The following is a 25,913-nucleotide window of genomic DNA, read 5'->3' on the forward strand; positions in this document are numbered from 1 at the left end:
CTTTGAGAAAGAGAAGGGAAGTGGAAAGAAACAAAATTGATTTCTAGATTTTTATTATTAATGACGCTTATTGTTATTTAGAAGAAGAATTTCGTTATTATTATTATTTGTATTATTATTATTATTATTTAAAATAAGAAGAATGGCATTTTTATTATTTTGTCAGTCTGAATTATGTTTTTGGTCATTGAAAGCCTTTCATTACTAAACCCAGTCCGTGCACACCTGCCGGGCCTAACCCTGGCCTAACCATCGTTTCAAAGAATAGTACAACGGCGAGCGCGTCGAGTATAAACGCCTCGTCCGTTTGGGGAGGTGCGCGCGCAGTCCGTGGAGACTCGCGCTGCGGAGCCAGGCGAAAGTATAAACAAGGCTTGAAACGTCAGGTAAAGCGCACAGGCTCGCAACTTAAAGGGGCCATGTGTCATGTCTGGCAAAAAAAATCAAGTCATACTCCACATTCCATACCAGATGGGGGCAGTATACCTCCAGAAAGTGAATTGGTCTACTCTAGAGTAACAAACGAGAAACGGCATAGTCTCTATGCTCCGCCCCTACATTCTTAGCTGCACATATACAAGTGAAAATAGGGACAACATCTATTTAGAGTGTTACGTTATGCTGCCCGCCTGAAGCTAATTTAGCCGCATATATCAAGTTTGATTTTCATTAGCAATACCACTTCTTCTAGCTAAGTTATCATTAGTCACCAAAAAACATTCGGTCTCATTACACCTTGCAATGTTTTCCGTTACGTTTCGTGCGTCCAAGGTGTGTAAAGCAGAAGCAGCCTGGCCAGCGGCGGAGTATGCGCGATCCGTGAGTGCTGAAGACGTTCTGCACGGCTTTGATGGGTGCGCAGGAGGACACAAATGAGCGGCGACAGATTCTTCCAGTGGCGGGAGCTTTTTCCTCAGCGCCGTCAACAGATAGAGCGTTACTAAAACTGTATACACCGCCGCCGACTTGAGCTGCAAAGAAGCTCTGGCCGCCCTGTCAAGGACGCTTTTCAAAAAGTATGGGGAAACTTGACCGCTCTGAATATAGTGAGTGAGTGCGCGCGCGCGGCCGGGGCTCGCTCTCGCTCTCTCTGCTAGTTCTTAGAGGCAGAAGAGCGCTTGTGCGCTTAAAATGTCATATTTTGGCATGAACGTTCACCCGCCAGTGTGGCGGATAGCCTTTTGAGATTTACTCGCCAAACAGAAAATCTACCCGCATATGGCGCTTGGCGGGTGTTAGTTTTGGACCCTGTGTGCGTCTATTTGGGGTTCATTATCATCGAAGACATTTCAAGCTTCTTAGGCAATGTTACATTTTAGCATCAGCTTGGTAGAGACGGGCTCTGGTAGATAACAGGTGAAAAACGGATCGGATCTGTGGGTAAGTTAGAGCTAATTATCAAACGCAGCTACGGTTAGCCATCGCTAACATTAGCACGTTTATCGAACCGCCTTCAATACATTTCTATGTTAACTTCCCGAAAAAAACTACACAAACATATAAAACAAACTTCTAGCAAAATACTAACAGCATCTTACTTGCCAATCCAAAAGAAATGTTGCAAGTTCGGAGTCGAACCTAATTTTTTTCATGTCCATCAGTTGTCTCCAGCGATGGAAAGCAGTGCCGATGTTTCCTCGGGTTCGGCTCCTTTTCTAATCTGATTTTATTTGTGCTTGTATTTTATTTGTGTGGTGGTAGGGGTCTCTTGCCAAGGGCTTCAGCCATCCTTCCGCTCTCTTCCCTGAACTGAAATGTAGTAGTGGGCTGTACTTTCCACACGATTGACATCAGGTTCAAGTACGCCCACAAGCCGTGCGAGTTATTCGTGTATTGCATGTTTGGCTGGTGGTTATGTTGCCCGTATACCGCCTCCCATGGCCGAAACTGGTATTACGACACCTGTCGGGCCGTGGCTAGTAATGCTAATGCTAATTAAGGTTGATATCTCTGCAACACTATAGCTTGACATTTTTTTAATGACATCATCGCCCTTATTTCTTCTCATTCTTTTGATCTGTGTAGCTCATTTTTGGGATATTTTTACCTCAATTTTTACACATGGCCCCTTTAAGGAATACATATGCCTAAAATTCAAATGCTTTGGTAAATTCACACAAATTAAACATTGAAGTCCATGTTGCACAAAAATAAACACTGAAGTTTATAATTACTATGTTGTTGTTGTTTTTTTACAGTGGGTCATAATATATTATATCTTTTAGTTTGTCAGTGCCTTTTGTGGTGTTAGGAATTGTTTTTCTGCGCATTCCCGCACTTTAAAACGTGCATACACCACCTCCTGAGCTGGCGTAGGATTTGAGCGTGCCGTACGCCAACGTCCATATTGATAAATCTCAAAGTCACCGTGGTTTTGGGTGTATGCCCGGTGTACGCTTGAAATTTGGTGTACGCACTTTTGATAAATGAGGGCCATTCTCAGTAAAAGACACAGCAGGTGTGTTTGTGTGGCTTACATAAACTTTTATTACACGCATATCTCACCATATAACTATCATGCATGTTTTTATTCCACTGATAACTGTTAGATGTTGATTAATATATGTATGTGGACTAAAACACCTAATTGGTTGACACTTACTTTAATGGTCTATCGAAAAATGAATGGGAAATGAATAATCTATTTATGCATTATTTATAATTATACAGTATTTTTGTATTGTAAAATTATTGAAGACAGTCATATGCTTATATAAATACTATACTAATGGAAGAGTTTGAGGTGTGTTTGTGGGTATCTGCGTGCGCCTGTTTTATATGTGCGTGTGAGTTTGTAGTTTGTCTCATTGCAAACCAACAAATTTCCTGTGGTTTCTGAAAGATTTTGCAGATATAGCTGAAATCTGAAATCTGTTGATTGTCTTGAAATGAGAAAATGTTTTTTAAACTGCTTACACTTAACGCCTCAGGAGTGCAGAGGAAGATAGATGGTGATAAGCAGGACAAGGCCTTCACAGTCAATAGTCGTTTGCTGGCTTTTTTCCCTTGGAGGTGATTACAGCAAGTATTCTTGCAGTGCTGCTGGAAGCCCTTTAAAGCTACACTGTGTAGGATTTTCTCCCATCTAGCGGTGAAATTGTTTATGACTACCAACTGAATATTACTTTCTAGCCCATCCCATTCCGAGGGCGTTTTAACTCCTACGGTGGGCGTATTATTTCATATCTGCCGGCAGTCGCGAGTAATCTCCCCCTCGCATTCGTCACGGTGCCACTGAGTGTCAAAACGCGAAAGGCGAAGCTTGAATTTCCAGGTATGTCCCTCTTTGGCTAATGTATTTTCAAGATGGAGGCGCAACATGGCTGCCGCCATTCGAGCGACTCGCTCGTATGTATTCTAAATGGCAGATTCTACGCTTACGGGAATACTTGATTAGTTGGTAGAAGTAATTACACATTAATGAGCACATATCATTTTGAAAGAACAAAGTGTTTTTTGCTAAGAATCAACTTAAAAAATTACACAGTGTAGCTTTAACGTACTTTAGACAGCGAAGCATTTCACCATACAGGTTAAGTGTTCTTCGTTTTAGTTCATCGCTTCTGTATGCTGTAGTGAAAAGTACATAGGGTGCTATTTTAAAGAGGTCACATTGATAAAAGTTTCCTCATTTACTCACCCTCGTGTTATTCCAGACCTGTATGTTTTTCTTTGCTTGATGAACCCAAAAGGATATATACTCAGCAAAAAAAAAAAAAAAAAAACACACGTTCTTCCACTTTCAACTAGGGCTGGGTATCGAGTTTGATACTTTTTAGGCACCAACCAAATTGCCTTGATACCATCGAGTATCAAAAAATGTCTTGTCGTTCGGTACCAAATTTCGGTACTTGAGGGGTTAATCTTGTCAACGTCAGTGAAACAATAAGCATGCAGCCTGTATGATGTTCCCAAATCAAGTGCTGGTGATTGGCTGTGGCAAAGCATCAAGGAAAAACACTAGTTTACTGCAGCTTGATGGTAACAATGTTGGGCAGGAACATGCGTCTTTTATCCATCGGCGTAATTTGAAACATGCAAGTAGTAGCTTAAGGTTAACCACTTTACATGGCTGCTCGCTCTTATATTAATGCTTACCTAGAGAAATATGTGCTATTGTTAGGCACACATCCTAGTAATCGTGCAGACTGTGGAGTATGGAAGCTAAATTAGTACAGCGACATGTTTAACTTAATGTGCATTTCTCTAAATAGGCGCATCCACTATACTACAAAGATGAGAGTCAGCATTGTCAACTTCATATTTGCTGCCAACATTGACTAAATTAATAAAACGTTTAGACTATTTCCGACACATTAATCATTACTTTTGCCAGTGCAATGCAGCAAGCTTTATGCATATATTTTCGGTATATTTTCAAAGGCTCATTATTATTGTTTAGGATTTCTCTGTTATGTAGAAATATGTTAGCAATGTTATATATTGTATTCTTTCTCAGACCTGAAACCCGTACCATTTTTTTTCTACTAGTCGACAAGAAAAATCTTACGTCGGGAGCAGCCCTAGATTTGACAAAATTATCTTTAAAATACAGTATCCTGAAAAAGGATGTTTCTTTTTTTGCAGAGTATATTTTAAAGAATGTTTAAGCTGCTCTTTTCCATACAAGTTTAAAGTACAAAAATGACTGAAATAGAAATAAAAAATTACTAATGCACATAAAAAACAGTAGGCTACTAAAATTAAAATGAAACCTGAAAATATAATTGTAAACGCGAATTCAGAATATTAATAAATACATAATAGTATAAAAAGAAAATACTACAGTAACATTTGATAGGCTGTGTCAAGATGTATCACCCCAAGATTGACATGAATTTTGCCAAAACATCATTGGTTGTTAAATGTCTCATAACTGATTGTGATGGACTAAATCTGAACATGCAAAAGTGTGAATGAGATTTCAGAATAAATTATGACATAATTTTCATTTTGGGTTGCATTACACTTTCCAAAAAAAAAATAGTTTGAGTAATTTCCCCATTCTGCATTTCCTTTAGCTAACAACACCAGGAACCACAGTGACTGCTTTACTCATTGACCAGAACAGTAGATTGACAAAGTAAATAGAAAGACAGCTAGTCTAGCAATATGCTAGTGTAAGTCAAGTAAACCTGTCATTCTTTACCTAACTCATGCAGTAATTGTATATTCTTTATCAGGTAATTGCTGTTGTTAATATACACCAGTGTATGTGTGTGCATGTAATTGCTTACGGTTGGCTTAGACGTCCAGGTCCAGACTTTATTGCATGCTTGTTTCTGTGTGTGTGTGAGGTGAGAGTGTTGTATTTTTAATGCCGCAGGCTGGCTATGTTCCTGTAACAGTGTTGGTGGTAAGTGATAGGGCTGCACTTCGTGCCCTGTGTGTGCTCTGAAACAAACTGAAGTCATGTCCTGCAATTAAGCAACTGGGAAATGGAGAGGGAGCATGGGGCGCTATGAGAGTGTTACCATACCAGGATGTTCTTCTTAGAATTTTGCATCATGAGGTATTTGAACAGGAAGTAGAATTACTGACCTGTCCGTTTGAGTCATACAACAATTTGGACCACGTTTACACCAGTTTTATATATATATATTTTTTAAAAATATGTCTGTTTAGCATTATTTTGTAGCCTATTACTTAAATTTAAACTTTATTTTAGTAAAATAAAATACTTTTAAGTTACAGATATAAATCTTTAAAGCAGCAGGGTTAGAGTTGTCACAGAATTGCCATTTAGGTAGTTTTAGGCAGTGTTGGGGAAAGTTACTTTGAAAAGTAATGCATTACAATATAGCGTTACTCCCATAAAAAGTAACTAATTGCGTTACTAAGTTTTGAAAAGTTACGTTACTTTTGCGTTACTTTTTTCCCACCTGGGCTGGGCTTGTTTTTTTATAACAAAAAAGTTCTATTTTTGGGCAAATGTAAGGACCCTTTCACACCAAAAGTGAAATAATAACCCTCAGGCTGAAGGAAATGCAGATTTACTCCTGTACAGTAGAGGCCGCTGCTCAAGCAAACCTTTCAGCTGTGCTGATATTTTGGATAACAGAAGAATAGGATGCATGAAAAAAAAGTTTAACAATTACTTTACCAATAAATAAAATGCATGTTAGTGTCTTCCATGGAGGCTGCTTCATATGTTGTGGACGTATGTGACGTCGTGCCATAATGCAAATCATGATTCTTGCGAGATTTGTCGGGGCGCCACCTCTCAAACTTGCATTGCTGGTTTGCCTGCTCATATTTAGTCTATAACTACAATAACCATCATGTTTACACACGCCTCTGCACTTAGATTTGTCTCAACACGAGGACAAGAGAGCTGTCAGTCAATAAATGGGAAAACAAAGTAACTTGCGTTACTTGTTTGAAAAAGTAACTCAGATATTTTGTTGTAAATTTTAAAAGTAATGTAGTTACTTGAAAAAGTAATCTGTTTACGTAACTCAAGTTACTTGTAATGAGTCACCCCCAACACTAGTTTTAGGTGTTTCAACAGGGAAATCCAATAGGTACTAATACATCTCAGGCTTTGAGTTAGATGAAGACTTTGGAAACATTCTCAAAATGTAGTCTTTTAAATCCTCTCTCATTGGCCATTTCTTTAAAATTAGTTCTAAAGCAATATTGCGTCCTTTTGTCATCAACCGTCGAAATTTAATTCCAATTCTCAAGAACACAAGTACAGAGGATGCATGAAAGTAGCATGATGTGTTCTTGATATCGAGGATGCATTGAATGCAGACTTGAGACAATCAAACCGTTATCACAGAAGACGCTTCGGGCGGTCAACGTACGGAAGCCTGTTAGCTTTAAACCTCTCATTCTCACTTAAGACATTCCATCCAGCTGCAAGCTCACGAATCTGTGACTGCTTGTGGAAGTAAACCTTTATTATTTTTGTTTTGCCTAATTTTGATAAAGTGATGAAGACCTGGAGAAAGCCTGCCGTATTTTTATTGGCATATTAAAAAGAATCTTAACATTTATAAAAATAAGTAATTAAACATACTAATGTTCACAAATACTCATGGTGAATTAAAATGATATAAATTACTATGAAAATAATATGTAGCCTATACTAATATGAAATAATTGTTTTAATAGGTTGTGACATCTGTGATGTTATGTTGTATTTATTGTGCATTGGACTCTACTTATAATATGTTGGCACGGTCAGTTGAGCAACAAGATTGCAGCACATCTCAATTCTCACAAGACGCGTTCTGTGTCCTTGCGTCCTTCTGAACTTATTCTTTCAAGGTCGCCTGGCAAGACCGGTCTCCAAGAGAATGCAAGTCCATTATTTGCTTTCTTGGAATTGAGAAACAGCCATTGTCTTGCAGGCATTTATCCAATGTTGTCATTTTCTCTCTTACGTCCTCTCTCAAGCTGGAATGGTTCAAACTGTACGAGATCTCTATTTAATGTTTTCTTTATTCCCTGTTGTACAGATGGCTAGGAGAGAGAAGACTGATGAGAAGTATGGCATGAAGAGACAGAATTTAAAAGAAACTGAGCAACATATCCATGCTGCTTATTTTAGCATGAAAGATATCACTAGTACTATTGATCAGATCTATTAAATGCTGAGACATGCATGTATACAGGCTTTGTTTTCTGGGCGGATGGTGTTTTTGATCGTGACTTTTATCCACAAAGCATTATATTCATGTGACTGCACTTGGTCATGCCTTAATCTCAGGATTTTGGCTGTGAAAGCCTTATCAGCATTTACATTAGAGAAGTTAATGAAATTGCCTTTTGTCTATTCGTGCGGTTTAGAGGAGCGGTTCATTTCACTTTCACCTCCTCTTTCAGGGACATAATAACTTCTTCATAACAACTTCAAATTTTTAGATATCAGCGGTTTGTGTTTGTTTATAATATAAACGTTAAAGTCGGCATGGAATGGAAGACGCGATAGTCTTTTCTTCCATATTGTAATATATATCAAAGTAAAACGGCTTTTCAAACAAGCCAAAATGTAGGACGGGACTTGATTTTGTCCATTGGGAATTGATCGAATCATTTGGATTGTTGTGGTTTGCTATTGTTGTGATCTCATGTGAGTGATAGGTTGTCCCGCCCTCACGCCAGTAAAAACGTCATCAGAGGAGAGGAGATGTGGGACGGGAACTTATTTTGATTAAAGGCTATGAGGGCATTTTAATAGTAATAAAAAATGTTGTGCACGGAAAAAATATTTATAACAAACACCGCAATATTCCATAAAAAAACAAGAATTGTCCATTTTAATTTCATGGTCACTTTAATACAATGTCATTACATCCTTAACAATAAGTGCTTTGTCTATGGAGAGAGAAAGCCACTTCCTGTTTTAGGAACACTAATCTCTCTCCGGTTATTATTAGCACTAAAGAGTCTTGAAATAGCAGAGCCGCTCTCCTCAGGGGAATGCTAGAAAACTGCATGAGGGATCACTCTGTTTTTAAAGTTACCTATATTCAATCTGGTTTCACTGCCAATTTTGGTTGAACACATGATTGACCTTTTTTTTCAGTTTTCATTGTGAAACAAATACTAACTCATTGTTTATTTGTGTATAAAATGATGCAAAAGTGTTTAAAACCTCCAGCAATGAGTGGTCACTAAGATAAGTCTTTAAGAAAGAACACTCTCCCATTACTAAAAAATTCAGTTCAATACTTGTTGTTCTAAATTAATATGTGGGAAACTATAAAAAAAAACATCTTAATCCATGCTTGAGTGAGTAGATAATTTAACAGGAGGGAGCTCCAGATGTTTTTTTTTTTTCTTACCCCTGTTGATTTTCTGATCCTTTTCTCTTCATTTCACCTTTTTTGGGGTGGGATAAACGTAATCACAAAGTCATTTATTCAGAATATTTTGTCAAATGTGGTGTGAAGGGATTCCATGAATATGGCACAATGCATTATTATTATTATTTTATTTTTTTCTGAGGTGGTTAACCTTCAGAAAATGTCAACCTCTGTTTTTGTTCATTTAATATGATAATCAGATTATCATTCTAGGTCAATGTTATGTTGGATAACATTGTACTAGTTTTCACAACAAAAAACATAGGATTTGTGCCTCTAATGCTTTATAAAAACATTGGACGCTAATGAATTGATTCCCAGCTAATGAGTAGTAGCTGTGACAAGACCTCGAGCAAAGGCATAAGGGTTCATTTCACCTTTATGTAGTCTGACAATTAACATCATAGTTTTTACTTTTAGTTTTGCTTGAATGCCTACCTGTCTGATGATTTGCATAATTTGAAAGGACCTAAAAATCCTTGCAGCAGTATTTAACTGAACCTGTTCTTCTGCTCTTTACACACGGTCTGTTCTGAGCCCCTGAAGTGTTCTGTGTGGAAGGACAAAAGAAACAGAGCTGAAATGCTTGTTTTCCCTGTAAGGGCTGGGTGAATGGGTTACACACACCCAAAATGACCGTTGACTTGGCAAACGTTTCCTGTTGACCTCACTATTCGAGTCATGACTTACTATTGTGGAATAATGAACATACAATAATATGTGAAAAGCATTATTTATGCAAAGGCTGATTGTTGATTGTCTAATGATTTTGTCTGTTTTTGATTGACAGGTACAAGCCCTTTTTTCCTTTCCAAGTGCAGCCACCGTTGGCGTCATCATGTGACCTGGACATCTCCATCCGAGACACACTATTGGTGGAGGGGCGTCTACGTGTCACTCTTGTTGAATGTAGCAGGTAGGGCAGAGACCTGTTGCTGTGATTGACACGATCAACATTTACCTTTTTAATATATATATATATATATATTTTTTTTCTTTTTAAAAAATAAATAAAACATGAGGGTGTTAGGAAGCACACTTTACTAGGTAAAAATAGGGATGCGTTATCAAAATTCTGGCCAGTGCAAGCAGATAATTATTTTCATGTTGTGGCCGATATTCAAATTCATATTGAATTTGAATTTGATATCATATATTATGGTGTTTAAATAATATTACAAAATACAAATAAACCCTAAAAAATAAAGTCAGTGTTGCAAGTGAATTTAGGCGTCACAACATTGTAATGTACAGAATGAAAAGTACATTGTCATCACAGGCATATTAATTTAAGTTTGTTCTGTTACGCCTGTTACTTTGTTCTTTATGGAAGTAAAATAATGACAAATGTTTTTGAAACAAAAAAGCTTGTTGAATTGCACTACTTGAAAAAATAAGCATTGCATTAACCTGCTTGCATTTTTATGGGCTGAAATTCAACAGGGTTGTATATTTAGGCTGTGAATATTTCAATTCAAAACATTTCACACACGTTTTAATTAATAAAAATTATATAATCCATATTCACCTTTCAGATTTCACTTCCAAAATATTCATTCTGTTTTAAAGTACAACCTATAATATTCGACAGGCAATTTTCGGTCCATTTTATTTCGCTTTACACATTCGCTTCCACAAATTCAGTGGTTCAAATTCGACAGAAAATTCAACATTTGACATCCGGGAACGGCAGGAATAGCAGTAGATTGCCGATTGATAATCTCCATAGCTGTTAGTCGGCCTCACCAGCAGGGGGTGCAAGCGGCTGTTGACGAAGAAAACTACAGCAAGGGGTGAGAGACTCATTCACTCATAAAACCGGATTTACAAAAATGGAGCAAGTGGTAAGTATTTGTGATGATGATCAGGGCCAGTATATATAGGAAAAGCTGATAAAGCCACAAAAGCTGTGTTAACATTTAAAGGTATAGCGGAGGATCTTTCCGAATTTTAGATAAGAACCGCCCTCTCCACTTTTTGAAAAAATGCACATGCGCAACACACTACATGCTCCCGAGAGGGAACGCCTATTAAACGTGTGCGAGGTTCTCCTCGTGCACGCTCTGTTTACAAGTTGCTGTCGGCATCACTCATACAAGATTACTTTCCAAAAGAAGATTTGCACTTTTTCACCAAATAGCATGCCAAACTTTCCCTGTCGAGTAGAAACTTCGCGACTGAGGCATCAGTGGGAAGCCCAACCTGTGTTTTCAGCGCACGCCATCGTGTGAAACAATCTCCCAAAAACACTCTGATCTTGTTTCTCTCTTCTGAGGCCTTTCTCTTCTTCTCATACAGTTCGTACAAACTTTTTCTCTTGCGACCCTCAGACATTTTCAAAGGACCCGGTGAAACGGCGAGCTTCAATGAATGGCTTAAACCGTAACTCTAGCTCACCACCACACATAAACACCTGAAAGTGCGCATGCGCAGAAAGCGAAAACTAAGGGACGAGCACGTACGACGGCCTTACGTAAACATATCACCAGAATGATTGACACTTAGGTGGACCAATAGTTTACACTACCCACCCGGAAAAAGAAAATCCTCCGCTATACCTTTAAGTCTTCACAGTTTTGCACATGTAAGCAGCTTTCTCTACCATGAATGAGATTATAATGTTATTCCCTGATGCTGATGTGCAGATAAAACTTTAAATCTGAGGTAGTAGACAAATATTTCTCTCGGTTGTTTATTTTTCTTAACTTTATATTGTGGTGATGTGCTGCAGAACTGGGGATTCCCTCAATATGTCATTCTCCAGGATTCCTCTGTCCTCAGGACTTCAAAATATGAAAGTTAAGAAAACTAAACAACCGAGAGAAATATTTGTCTACTACCTCAGATTTAAAGTTTTATCTGCACATCAGCATCGGGGAATAACATTATAATCTCATTCACGGTAGAGAAAGCTGCTTACATGTGCAAAACTGTGAAGACTTAAATGTTAACACAGCTTTTGTGTCTTTATCAGCTTTTCCTATATATACTGGCCCTGATCATCATCACAAATACTTACCACTCGATCCATTTTTGTAAATCCGGTTTTATGAGTGAATGAGTCTCTCACCCGTTGCTGTAGTTTTCTTCGTCAACAGCCGCTTGCACCCCCTGCTGGTGAGGCCGACTAACAGCTATGGAGATTATCAATCGGCAATCTACTGCTATTCCTGCCGTTCCCGGATGTCAAATGTTACATTTTCTGTTGAATTTGAACCACTGAATTTGTGGAAGCGAATTTGTAAAGCGAAATAAAATGGACCAAAAATTGCCTGTCGAATATTATAGGTTGTATTTTTAAACAGAATGAATATTTTGGAAGTGAAATCTGAAAGGTGAATATGGATTATTGAATTTTTATTAATGAAAACGTGTGAAATGTTTTGAATTGAAATATTCACAGCCTAAATATACAACCATGTTGAATTTCAGCCCATAAAAATGCAAGCAGGGTTAATTTTTTTTTTTTTTTTTTTTTTTTTTGAACAAAAAGCACAGGGGATACATGCATCAAGCATAACAAATAAATTAAGATACAAAAAATAATACAATAAATTCAAAGTAATTCAAGGCAGTAGCCTACATAAGGGATAGTTCACAAAACATTCATAGAAACTACAAATAGAAAAAAAAAGCAGGGTTAATGCAATGCTTATTTTTTCAAGTAGTGCAATTCAACAAGCTTTTTTGTTTCAAAAACATTTGTCATTATTTTACTTCCTTAGTTCTTCCTATCTGAAGTAGTGTGAGCACTTGAAGTACGTCAGAAATAGAATGGGGCATCAGTTTACAGTCGGGAATTTGTTGTGTTGCATTGCACCGCATCGAGTGTAGACCGTATAATGGGTTCTATTTGTTTTTGTGGCGCCGCTCGCGTTTGGTGTAGTCAGTTTTAGCTTCTATTCTGTTGCTGTGTGCTTATACACTTGCCTTTGTTTTCTTGAGTTCTTTTTACTCACACACATTTGTTCAAATTGGTGGTACATATAAAACTTCATATAGTACAATGGCATTTATATAAAGAATATGAAAATATAGGTGTCTGTTAAGGGTAGTATATACTGCTGTTTCTGTTTCTGATTCTTTTGGGACACAAAACTCATAGACAGCCATAACATTCTAAGCCAATGAACCTTGGAATGGCCCGTTTGCAAGCTGCTGTGTTTGAGAACACACACACACACACACACACACACACACACACACACACACACACACACACACACACACACACACACACACACACACACACACACACTCTTACATTCTTCTTACCATTGTGTGTCTGTTTTTTTTTTTTTTTTGTCAGACTAGTAACAATAGTGTTTGTAATAGCCTTCCATCAATAATGCAGAGCCTCTAACAATTTCAAACCCAACTCAGCCCTGATGAATGGACACACACACAGTTACACAGTTTATAGTCTGCACACTGGATCTTTGCATGTTGCATTAAGTTTAAGAGTTTGGTAAACTTGCTGTTAAATAGCCATCCAGTGTGTGTTTGCACTGGTCAGTTTATGTCTCAACTGTGCTGAGTCCTTTCCACCATGAGAGGGCAACAGTGGACTATAATTTGATCAGTGACATCCCGCTCCTGTTCCTGGAGAGCCAACATCCATCCAAGAGCAGGATTGGCACCTCTGCTTTAGAATTACAAATGTGATGAAATCAATTGATTTTCATTTATTTGATCAAAAATAATACCGTAATAACAGTAAACAGTTTTTACAATTTAAAATAGCTTTTCTATATTAATGTCATAAATGTTATTTTATTACTGTGGTGGCAAAGCTGAATTCTCAGCATCATTACTCCAGTCTTCAGTGTCACATGATCCTTCAGAAATCATTCTAATATACTGATTTACTACTCAAGATTAATTTCTTCTTATTTTTTATCAATGTTGAATCTGTGAAACTGATGTATTTTTTAGAATTCTTTGAATATGATATTAAAAAGCATTTTTTTTTTAAATCTTTTGTAACATCTTTACTGTCATTTTTGATTAAATTACTGCATAATGCCTGGCTGATTACTGTTAATAAAATTAATAATTTAAAAATAAATATTACTGGCTACAAACTTTTGAATGATAGTGAGTGTATATAATAGTAATTTTATAACCATTAATGCTTAGTGATTGTAATGAAAATGTTAGTTAGCCAGCAGATGGCAGTAGTGGCTTTATAAATTATTTTATGAACTGAATGACTTTTGTAATTGAAATTTAGCCTATTCATTTCTTTTGATCACATTATTAAAACACAATTTCCTTTTTAGTTTCTCTGTCCTAACACCTATCCAGTTATTGTATATATTAATGTTGTGAAACATAGTGGTATTGTTAAATAACTGAAAGTGACGTTTCTCTGTGTTGTCTCTATAGGTTGTTCATCCTGGGCTCATATGAAAGGGAGACATATGTTCACTGCACCTTAGAGCTCAGCTCTGACGAGTGGCGGGAAAAGACTCGCAGCTCCATCAAAGAGGTACACATGCATGTGCTTCTCTCTGCCTGAGGGCGCTGCAGGACGTTTGCTGCACATATGCACAAACATGCATGTTAAATACACAAGCACAAACAGACACACCCACTGTTGTCTATAGCACAGGTCAAGGATAGATAGGTAGATAGATGAACCAGTAAATATCCAGCTACAATTAAACTATAATTATTTGCTATTCATTTTAGTGTTGGCATACTTGGCAAAAGTAAGAAACAGGAGATAATGATGTGCAGCACAGCTCTACAGGTTGAAATTATTTGGGGAAAATATGTCTTCATTCCTGGGGGTGTTGTTTGTGAATGCTAGTGGTCATGGGAAAATGTTCAGGAAGTGTATTTGTCGTCATTAGAAATGACGCAGTTATATACCAGGGTCAACCGTTGCTTTGGTGGGAGTTAGTGTTGCTCATTTGTTCTTCTTTATGATGAGTTGTTTTCATTCAGTACAAAAAGTGGATGTTGGCTGTGCTTTATTGCATAGAAAATCTATGCATTTTTTTTTTTGCTTGTCTACCAAAATGGGCAGCTTTGTGAAGTGCCTTCTCAATTATACATTTGTAATCTATTTCTCTCTATTATATATGTCTATTTGTCTTCCTTTTGGAGGATGGACAAACGCGTTATTGACTATTGATTTAAACGAATGCATATTTTGCATAAACACTTTCATTTTCTACCTGACAACTGCGGCTTCTCAAAGCAGTCAATGAGATTAGACAGAAAATGTCAATTTAAATTGCTCCATTCTAGTCTTTTTATTTAATGTCTCACCAAGCTCACTTCTGGTGTAGAAAGACTAGATTGTTTACATGTCACTCACAACTTGAAGTAATATAGATTTCTGAACTGAATTACGTTCACAGGTTTCGTAGATCAGCTATTGTACAGCGGCTCATCCAATGCGATTTGTTATCTATTACTGTGAGTCTTTTGTTTTTAATGTGGCTGTTACGTAATGTTGGAGCCGTTTGTGCACTGATGCCAGATTCATCATTCATTTGTTATGAATAATCTTATCTTTTGGATTGTGTCCAAAAGTTGCTATTAAAGAAGAAAATAATCAAATGAGATGAAGCACCTTTCATGTGATAAGTATTTAATCCAATGGAATATTCATAGCCATTAATATATGGCAATATAAAAAGTTGAATTTCTAGCAAAAAGAACACTATTGTGATTCCTGATTTTATACCACTTATTTTGATATTAGATCTAAGTAATACTAGTTGGTTACTATCGCTATATTTTGAAGTAGATTATGTATAAACTGGAGGAAAACACATACACACACGTATATATACTATATGTGTGAGTGTGTGTGTGTGTGTGTGTGTGTGTATATATATATATATATATATATATATATATATATATATATATATATATATATATATATATATATATATATATATATATATACATATACACACACACACACACACACACACACACACACATTGTAAACGGGCTGTTTTCTCCCCCAGGCTTTGTCATTTTTGATCAATTTAATGCATCCTTGTTAAATGAAAGTATGCATTTCTTTTGAACAAAAAAAAACCCTTCTTACTGACCATTTACCACTGACATATTTGTTTGTGTTTTTACTTCATCTCATTTTTAGAAGTACAATAACACATCTGAAATGAACCGCTGAACTGAAACTAGAATAGATTTATTTGTGTGTGTCTGTAGACTAATTAATTAAGAAGCACAATGACCCAGACTTTGTGTGTGTGTGTGGCTGTGTTTATGAGTGTGTAAGAGATCTCTGATCACTATAACAGGCTTGCACCAGCACTGACACTGCATGTGTTCACATGCTTGATGACTCTTCATTGATTTAAGGGTTCACATATTTAGCATTAACCAGTCCCATCACTAATGGCTTGCAATGCTGTGTTTGGATGACTTTTTATGTAGTGTGTGTGCGCATGCATGCATAAGTGTGTGTTTGAGTATGAATGATATGTTTGAGTATGAGCATGCTTGTTTGAAATGCAAAATTGTGCACGGAGATGCAGATGCACATTGGTCGCTGTGCGTTTCACCTCGTTTTTATCAGCTTCCCCCAGACCCCCAGATTCAGAGACCTCAGCAGGGATTCAAACACAGGATTAGTACAGATATCATCTGGAAAAGGTCATTGTTTTCTTTCCCTCTCTCTCTCATGTTCTCCCACTCCCACCCTTCTCTTTCTCTCTCACTCCACTTGATATCTGTTTGCTCTCTGTTTTTTTTCCACCTCTCTCAATTACGCTCCTCATATCCTTAACTAATTTTACAATTTCCACATGTAAAACAGCACTGTGATTTCATAAGTGCAAGTGCAACTGTTCAAATACATGGTATTTACATGGTACTTCTGGTTATGTGCCCAAAAAAACTTGTGCATGATATCATAGCACTTTTGTCTTCGTGTGCATGCTGGGGGATTGTTTTTTAACACAATCTAAACGCTAAAGTGTTAAAGCATGTTTTCTTAGCCTACGGCTCTGGTGCAGAGAGGCTAACACCGCTATCAGTAATAAGTAAGTGATACTGAGCCTCTGGGGTCTTTTCATTTGTTCTTATCTTCTAGCCGCTCTCACCATCGACCTGCACCGCCTCGCCCACCCGCCGATGCCCATTTCCAGCACACCTCAGTGTACGTGGCCATCTAGAGATTTTAGAGACTGCAAGGAATGTCCATGCGAAGAAGAGCTCTAAATTAATTAAATGTTTTTAACATTAATAATTACATTACAACTAACATTATATATATCAGTGGCGTGGGGTCCATATAACCAGCGAATGCTCTGTATACCCAAGCCATTCATGGACTCGCTGATTATTATTAACCCTATAAATTACTATAAATTCCCTTGTTTAAGGTCTAACATAAAGCTTACATGATAAAATGTTAGCAATACGTATGTAACTCTCGGTCATTTATTTATTTGTCAAACAACGGTAATTTTCTTAAATTCTGCCACTAATAGTTCCGGGTTAGCGGATCCACAGCAGCTTTGCCGCCTACGCTTTCTTGTTATGTATCGTCATTATTGTCCTGCGTTCTCATTGGTTTGCTGGCATATGGGCGATTTACTGCGGAGGGAAAGCTGTCCGCAAATGGCTTGTCTAAGAGGAAAAATGTGCTGCTGCTGCCAGATCTCGATCAACGAAAATCATATTGTGTTTGATACTAAGTCTAACTAAGACTAAATCAAGTAAAAAAAACTAAATCTGTAACTATTTTTATAGTACTTTATTTTCTCCATAGGGACATTTATTTTTTTAACAAAAACTTATAAACTGTTAAAGACAGACCTACTGTAAGCAGACCTGTAACTAGGCTGTTAATCGTAGTCTATGCATTTGTAAAGTCATCAATTTGCATTATTTCAACTTATTTTTAAAAGAATAATTTTATTTGTATTACTTTATAATTTATTCTAATGACATTTTACTTATATTTGATTCAAAAATAGGCTACTAATATTTATTATCATACTTATTTTTAATTCTTATTAAAAAAACACTTCTGGCATACATTTGAATTGATGCCTGCCATGGTGTTTTTTATTTGTCGTCTCTGATTTAGATGCGTGTTGGTGCACCATATCGTTTAAAGGTGAAGCATGCCGTTTCTGTGACATTAGTGCCACCTAGTGTAATTACAAAAACACGACATATTTTGCAAAGCCCGCCCTTTCGCGAGTTGCGCATGACTCAACAGCTTTTACGGGTGCTTGTGAAGGCATCAACTGGTAAATGGTGGCTACTTTAAATGGTCAAATAAAGGAAACCTTTAGCTGTGTTGCCATGTGTCATGAGAGTAAGCAACTGAGCAGCTAACACTGTCTAGAGCGAACACGCTTATTATAAACCCATCCAACGTTGCACCAGGTGCGTCACCCAGCATACCCGGTTAAAAGAAGTCACCCCTCGCCACTGATGATATATATATATATATATATATATATATATATATATATATATATATATATATATATTAGTTGTAATCAAAATTATTCAACCCCCATTACAAATCAGGTTTATTGGCAAAATTTACTTTCAGCTGTTTGCAATAAACAAATCAAACAAAAGTAATTGAAATAGCTCAACACAACAAATGTTTCAAGTGGTTTTCCCAACTGAAAATGCAACTTTTAATGACGACTTCAGTCTCAAAATGATTTAATCCCTTCATGGCAAACATCTTTAGTTCTTAGTAGAACACCCTTTTGCTGTTATGACCTGCTGCGAACGAGATGTATAACGTGACACCAGCTTCTGGCAGGGTTTCTGAGGAATCTCAGCCCATTCCTCATGAGCAATGGCCTCCAGTTCAGTAATATTCTTGGCTTTGCTTGATGCAACCGCCGCCTTCATATCCCACCAGAGATTTTCTATGGGGATCAAGTCCGGTGACTGTGATGGCCATTGTAGAATCTTCCTTGACTTGTTCTGCAACCAAGCCTTGGTGGAATTTAAAGGTATGCTTGGGATCATTGTCCTGTTGGAAGGTCCAATGACACCCAAGCTCCAGCTTCCTCCCTGACGGCAAGACGTTTTCTCCTAGGATTTCCTGATACTTCAATGAATCCATCTTGCCTTCCACAAGCTGCTGGTTTTCAATGACAGAGGATGCAAAGCAGCCACAGAGCATCACTGAGCACCACCATGCTTAACTGTAGACAGTGTTCTTTTCAGCATATGCTTCATTCTTCTGCCTCCAGACAGACCGCTGATCCATAGGGAAAAAAAATTCCAGTTCTGTTTCATCGCTTCACAGAGCAGAATCCCAAAACTTATGTGGCTTATTTATATGATCTTGTGCTTTTGGGTCAGTAGTGGTGTACGTCTTGGAGGAATGTCATGCGTTTAGTACTCGGCGCATTTGGGCATGATCAGTCGTAAGAATCAAAATTACATTCATAATTGGCCTTACAGTTGTTAAAGGGACACTCCATTTGCACTAAGCTTTGCATTGTTAGAAACCCAGTCATACTATTGAATGGTCGTGCAACACTCTCTCATTTTCCCCTGAGATGGGAGAAATCCGTTATTTACCTCTTACACTTCCTCCCACAATGACGCAAAAATCGTCATTTTGCGTCATTGTCGGAGGAAGTGTAAGAGGGGGGGATTTCTGTTGAGACTAGTTCCTCATCTTTCCCAGGGGGCGGGACCCGCTCACGCTACAGACCTATTACAGATCAGTGGGTGGGACTTTACTCTCTGAAACTGAAAGCAATATCCTCCATCTTGTTTGAAGCTAAGCTAACAGACGCTGTGGAGACAGATGTACAGTTATGACAATAGCGGTGGAGAGTACTCAATATGATATAGAAGAAGATGATTTCGGAAGTCTGATGCTTGAATCAGGTGTTTGTAGCTACCTTTACAAGCCGCATTATAGCGAAGAGCAGCCGAGGCAGAAGACCTGCCTGCCGCGGACGAGGAGTCCGGACTGGCTCGAGTTAGGGCGGACTGGTGGCGCCGGTGATCTCACTATGCAACTCATAGACTGTAAGATGCAACTACGAACACAGAGATAGAGTCCGTCTGCGGCAAAGAATTTCAACGATGACAATTTCTCCTGGACGAAATCTCTGAATCAGACGAGGACACGGACGTTTGTGTTGTGAACTATCCTAGTTTCGCACCGCATTCTGACTGAACATCCCGGTACCATGCAATAATTCACCTTTTCGAAAGAAATACAAACGAGGAGTAATGCACTAATGAGTTCGCCAACTAACTAGACATTTTGTGTGAAATGAATTTCAAGCTCTGGTGGTAGCTAGCCTTGTAGACGGAAGAGTGTTTTCTCTTATAGGCAGATATGCGCTGTTCTGGATTAGTGGGAGTGGCTTGCGGAGCTGTGCAATGTGGTGCATTGTGGGAGTTGTTGTCTTTCATACAAATGCGTCCTGAAGTTATTTTTTGTCTTTCCTCGGTCACGAAGGCACCAAATTCAAAATTTATTTTACATTTCGACTACATATATGACCCACTTTCCATAAAAAACAATGTTCCTATGGGTGGAATGCCCCTTTAAGTGTGTCCCCGGCTTTAATGTGCAAGAAACCTCAGTGCCTGTTGCCACCAAGTCTTGCTGCAGGTCTTTTGCAGTCACTCGAGGGTTTTTCTGAACTTGCCTTCTCAGAAATCTGGTTGCAGCAGTTGATAGCTTCCTTTTTCTAGTCTGTCCAGGAAGTGTAACCACTGTTTCTTTTACTATGAACTTGCAAAATATGCTTCCAACGGTGTCTCTAGGAACATTTAGTGCCTTCGCTATCTTTTTGTATCCTGTTCCTTTTTTGTGAAGGGTGATGATATCTTTTCTTAACTTTTTGGACCATTCTTTTGGCATGTTATTCTTTTCTAACATGCAGTCAAACATGACATTCAAGAAACCTAGCAAGTTCAGATATTTCATGTGTTCTAGCTCAAGCACACCTGGTGCAACTAATTAAGCCCTTGATTATAGTTGCATCAGGTCAGAGCCATAGAGAGAAAGAGTTGCGACACTCTTTGATGTCGCCGCTATGGCTGTCACGTGGTGCATGTAAGCCCCAATAGTTCTAAAACATACGCTGGCTGTCATGCTCTTCTATGGGACAGACAGCAGCGATTGCATTATTGAACGGTAAATATGAAAATAAAACACACACCCAAGTACTTTTTCAGCTGTTATTGCATTATTGCATTTTATTAATATCAGTTTTGCATTTGGAGATAAGTTTTAGGCTATATTTTTGGAGGGAAAAGCTCAGTGTTCATGTTCGCATGGGTAGTAGCACTGGCTTTAGCGGCTCTAACTTAACTTTTCCATATCATTCATCTGATGATGGACGTCTCATGATATTTATTTTAGCACAACTGGGCTGTATTAGGCTATTGATTCCCGTGATTTTGCTTATAAATTTTGATTCAGCCATTAGCCTACCTTCGTGATCACGCAAAGAGGTCTGCCGTGGCGGTCCGTTCAGAGTTCGCGTAAATATTTTTTATTAAACAATGACAGACAACAAAAATGTGTGCTTGTGTGGGTGTGTGTGAACAAGAAAAACAAAAACCAGGGGCAGGTGATCCACAGGACTGGTGATCCCATAACAATCCTAGAGGTCCAGCATTGTTCTCACAAGCCGCTTCACTCAAGACAATAAAACATAATGAAAAGTTAGTATATCCCAAAAAATTTAATTAAATAAAAGTTGCTATAAAGGTGGTAGTGATTCATTACCGAACTCTTACTGTCACAGCTGATGAAGTCGCACTAGCTAGCAGGCAGTGCTTGAAAATTGGTTGAAACAACCAACATAAAATATAAATAATTACGCTGTGCATATACAAATGAAGACCAGTATAAGCATCGCAAAGGGCCTCTGATACAACATAGACAGTTGACAAATCAAAAGAGGTCGATATTTCAGCAACTTAACTCTAGAACAACTCGACGCGCAGCAATGTAAGTGAATGGTGTCCAACGCCAAAATGACAGTGTTTAGAACTATTCCGATCTTCAAATCCCGGAAGTAGGCGGTTAAAAGCACCGCCATTATTTACAACGGAGGTCTATGGGAGTGTCGCAACTCTTTCTCTCTATGGCTCTGCATCAGGTGTGCTTGAGACAACACCTGTTTAGCAGATTTGTGCTTTTGTGAGGGATTCTAATCAGGGGGTTGAATCATTTTGAGACTGCAGAAGTCATTAAAAGTTGCATTTTCATTTGAAGCTATTTCAATTACTTTAGTTTGACTTGTTCATTGCAAACAGCTGCAAGTGTAAATGTTGGCAATAATATCGATTACAACTATATACATATAAGATATTTAAATAATACATTATTAAGAATCATTTTATAGTTTTCGCTCTCAAAGAGCAATATTTACAAAATACTTTAAACCTTAAAACCCTATTTAAAAAAAAAATATTAAAATTAATTATATTAGATTATATTTTTGTATCTGCTGTAAAAGTTTTTTTTATAGATATTGAGCGTGTAAAGTCTATCAAATATGAATATTAATGAATTCAAAAATGATTATCCAAAGTTCTTATTCATTATTTGCTAAAGGCTGGAAAAGGAATAGTTCATTGGTCAAAAAACGTCACTCTTTTTCAGTACATTTGTGAGTTTGTGTTTCAGTGTTTGAATTGATGTATATTTGCACATCTGCTCTGATGCCTGACTGATCATCACTCTTACCAACCAGACTTTATCCGGTCAGCCAGGCCATTTTGACCCATGCCCAATGGAAATTTTCTGTGTGGACATTTCTATGCAGTCATCAGGCTTTTGCTCCACTTAACATCTATTTTCTATTGTTATTCCAGATGCAAGATTCATTAGAAACATATTAAACATTGCAGTGTGAATATCACTGTCCTCGCTCTTCAAAAAGTAGTCTGTGTGAATTCCTTACAAACAAAATAACACCACTTAGCACTGCAGGGGGTGTGTTTGCTTTGTTTATTTGTATATTTGTGCATGTATATGTTAGTGTGTGTTATTGGAATCTAGCTCCGTCCCTGGGATTTTTCCCATCACCGTTGTTTAAACTTTAGAGGGTCGTGTGACGTTTAAAACTTGCTGCCTCCTGTCATTTCAGATCAGTGGCTTTTATTTCCTTTTTTTCCCTTTTGTTGATTGACATGCATTATGCTTGTTTGTGTTTTATAAAATTATTTCTGTAATGTCCGTCTGTATAGCTTTTGTGATGTGCTTGTGTATAATTTCAGATGTTTTACCGTTGAATGTTCCTTTGACGCACACACATGTACTTGTATTCAATTTTGCCTTCACTTTGTGGTGTGTGGGTTACCCAGCTGCCATGTTGGCGTGTTTCCATTTGCCCACCTAGATTTAAATCTCATTTAAAGCAGAACAAATAACCCTCTGTATACCTGCTTTGTCAGGATATCAGTACAGAGTCCTATTCATCTTAGCTTATTCAGATAAAGACATCTCTTATAATGGCTCTGAGATGGCTGTTTCATCCGCAGCATCCGGTCACGTTCTTTTCTTCTCTGTGGGCAGTGAGGTAGCCCTGAGGACTGGCTTTTGGGACAGTATTAGTCTCAAAAGACAAGTTTGTGTATCTTTTTTTTGTACTTCATAGGCATGTGCTTTCTATAGTTTAGCATTGATTTCAGTTTGGGTCATAGTTTGGTGTTTTGTCTGATTTTAAATGATGAACAGTCATTTCCCCCTAATCTGTAATTTTGTTTTGTTTTCCAAATATGTGAATAAAAGCCTAAATTCGATCTGTTCCACATATAAAGCGATCAAGTCTCTTCAGAAAATTTGGAATAAACTTATCTATTCATATGGATTAGTTGTGTAGACTGTCAATGGAGGGAAAGAAAGTTTTCAGATTTCATCAAAAAGATCTTTATTTGTGTTACGAAAGTTCTTACGGGTTTGGAACGACATGAGGGTTATTAATGACAGAATTTTCATTTTTGGGTGAACTATGCCTTTAAGGGTTTCCCAGGCTGTTTTGCTCCGCCTTTGTATTTCCAATTGATTTTGCTCTGTGTGCCAATGACGATAATCGAACTAATTTGACAGCCATCCCTGTGCATGACAGAGCGTCTAATGGGTGTATTACCAACACCACAGACACCAAAACTCATTGCTGGCTATCGGTAAATTAATCTTAGCCATGCCCTTTACAACAGAAAAAGCAGCGCACTGATTGGTTGGCAGAGTCTTGACGCATGCAGCACGCAAACAACATAGTTTTATTATGTTCTGCAACAGATAACGGATTATGTTATAACCCATCAGATAATTTCTAATAAATCAATATTTTGGAGATCAATTTAATTGATTTCTATCTTAAGACACAGACAGGCACACTTTTTGCAGCCACAAAGATTTGTATCTAATGACAGCATTATTTTGCTTTAGTCAGTTGTGTAGCAGCGCAGTTGTCCCCAGCCGAGTGTACAGGGTCAGGGTCGAGTGACTTTAACTTTGTTCTGAAGTATGTATTGCCCGCAGTCAGCTGCTGGTGTATTTTTAGTTAATTGTTGTTTGTACTAGGGTGTCTGACAGGCCAGCTGCTCTTTGTCTGTGCTGCTACGATTTGATGCAGTCTGAAGTATATTGCTGCTAAATCTCATTTTTATGCAGTTTATTGCTGCTCTCTGCTTGTCCGGGCACCTTCCCTGGAAATAAAGAGATTGGAGAGAGAGAGAGAGAGAGAGAGAGCGCTGCAGACAAATCAGGACCAGAGAGAACCATGAGGCTCTAGCATTATCTTCACTTACTACTGCCTTTTCTTTTATTTGTTTGGCTTTTTTCTTCCTTTCCTTTCCTTTATCTTCCTTTCCTGTCCTTATCCCTTACCCTTTTACCTTCACTCCTTCCTTCCTTTCTGTACTCCTTCACATAATTTGCTTCCATAATCTCTTTTCTTCCTTTCCTTATTTTGATATTCTCTTGTTGTAATCTTGTTTTTGTCCCTTCCCTTCTCTCGTTCTTTTCCTTTCCAACTTTTCTAAACTTTCCTGTACTACACTTTCCGATTTCCTCATTTGTTCCCTTCCTCCTTCCTTATTTTATTCCTCTTTTTCTTCCTTTCATTTCCTCCTGTTTCCTTCCTTCCTTAATTCCCTTTCCTTATAAATTTACCTTTTCCTTCCTTCATTTCCTTGAATTTTCATCCTTCCTTCTGTCTTTCATTACTTCATTATTTTTCTTCATCCTTTTCCTCTATACCTCAATTTTTATCTTTACTCATTTCATTTCTTTCTTTCTTTCTTTCATTACGTTGATGCAGAAACATGGAGCAGTTATTGTCTGTGGTTGGGTTGATAAGTGGTGTTTATTTGATGGTAATCTAAGGAAAACAACTACAATGGTGTCTTCCTTTGTCCACATTTCTGACATTCATGTTGAGGGCCTTCAGCTGAAACTGATGTAAAATGATTGATAGCGTTTGACACACATTTGGAAGTTTCTCACTGGCCACATCCGTTGCCCAGTTCTCAATGGATACCAGTTGACCGTTCATTTCTTGCAGTCAGATTGGGGCCAGTCAACCCTCTGTTCAAAGTCCATCACTCTTTGAAGCAAAATGTCACCTCTTGAATATAGAGCTGCAGTGGAGAGTGTTATAAAGCCAGGAATCTTCTGACAGAATCAGACAGCTGCCGATTTCATGGGAAAGGGACATTTGAAACTCCGCTTTTAAGTAACTGACTCAGTTTAAGCTGAGAGAATGGAAATGACAAACAAAATGCCAGAATGATAAGGATGCACTTGGATGGCCTTTGAGTGCTGATACTAGAGACTCTTCATTTGGTCGTTCTCATTCTACCTTTCCACCGGGACGTTCGCGTGTGGGTTAAACTGGGGGGGAGGGTCTATGTAGATTAGGAGACTGAGCGGGTGAATAACAATGAAGGCGCTAAAAACGGAACCGACTCGGACGGATGTTAAAGAACGCTGTGGCCACTGTGAACAATTGCAAATGAGAGGGATGAGAAGGGTCTTGTTTTTTGAATGTCCTCGGTCTCCATAACAACCCTCCCTTTTGTGCGGCGCTCTCTGAAAAGCCTCCTCCAATCACAAAAACATGAAACATGAAC

At 38.0% G+C, this 25,913-nt stretch overlaps 1 protein-coding gene across 1 annotated transcript in view; it reads left to right on the forward strand.

Moving 5' to 3' along the window:
• pdzd8 (PDZ domain containing 8) overlaps positions 1 to 25,913 on the forward strand; it is a 48,118-nt gene that overhangs the window by 8,609 nt on the left and 13,596 nt on the right. Inside the window, exons 2-3 of the mRNA XM_081394263.1 lie at positions 9,607 to 9,732; positions 14,205 to 14,307. Coding sequence (XP_081250389.1) covers positions 9,607 to 9,732; positions 14,205 to 14,307 — 229 coding nt within the window. The remainder of the gene's footprint in view (positions 1 to 9,606; positions 9,733 to 14,204; positions 14,308 to 25,913) is intronic.

Source organism: Scardinius erythrophthalmus (genome assembly GCF_964197995.2).
Source record: "Scardinius erythrophthalmus genome assembly, chromosome: 19".
Lineage (NCBI taxonomy): Eukaryota > Metazoa > Chordata > Actinopteri > Cypriniformes > Leuciscidae > Scardinius > Scardinius erythrophthalmus.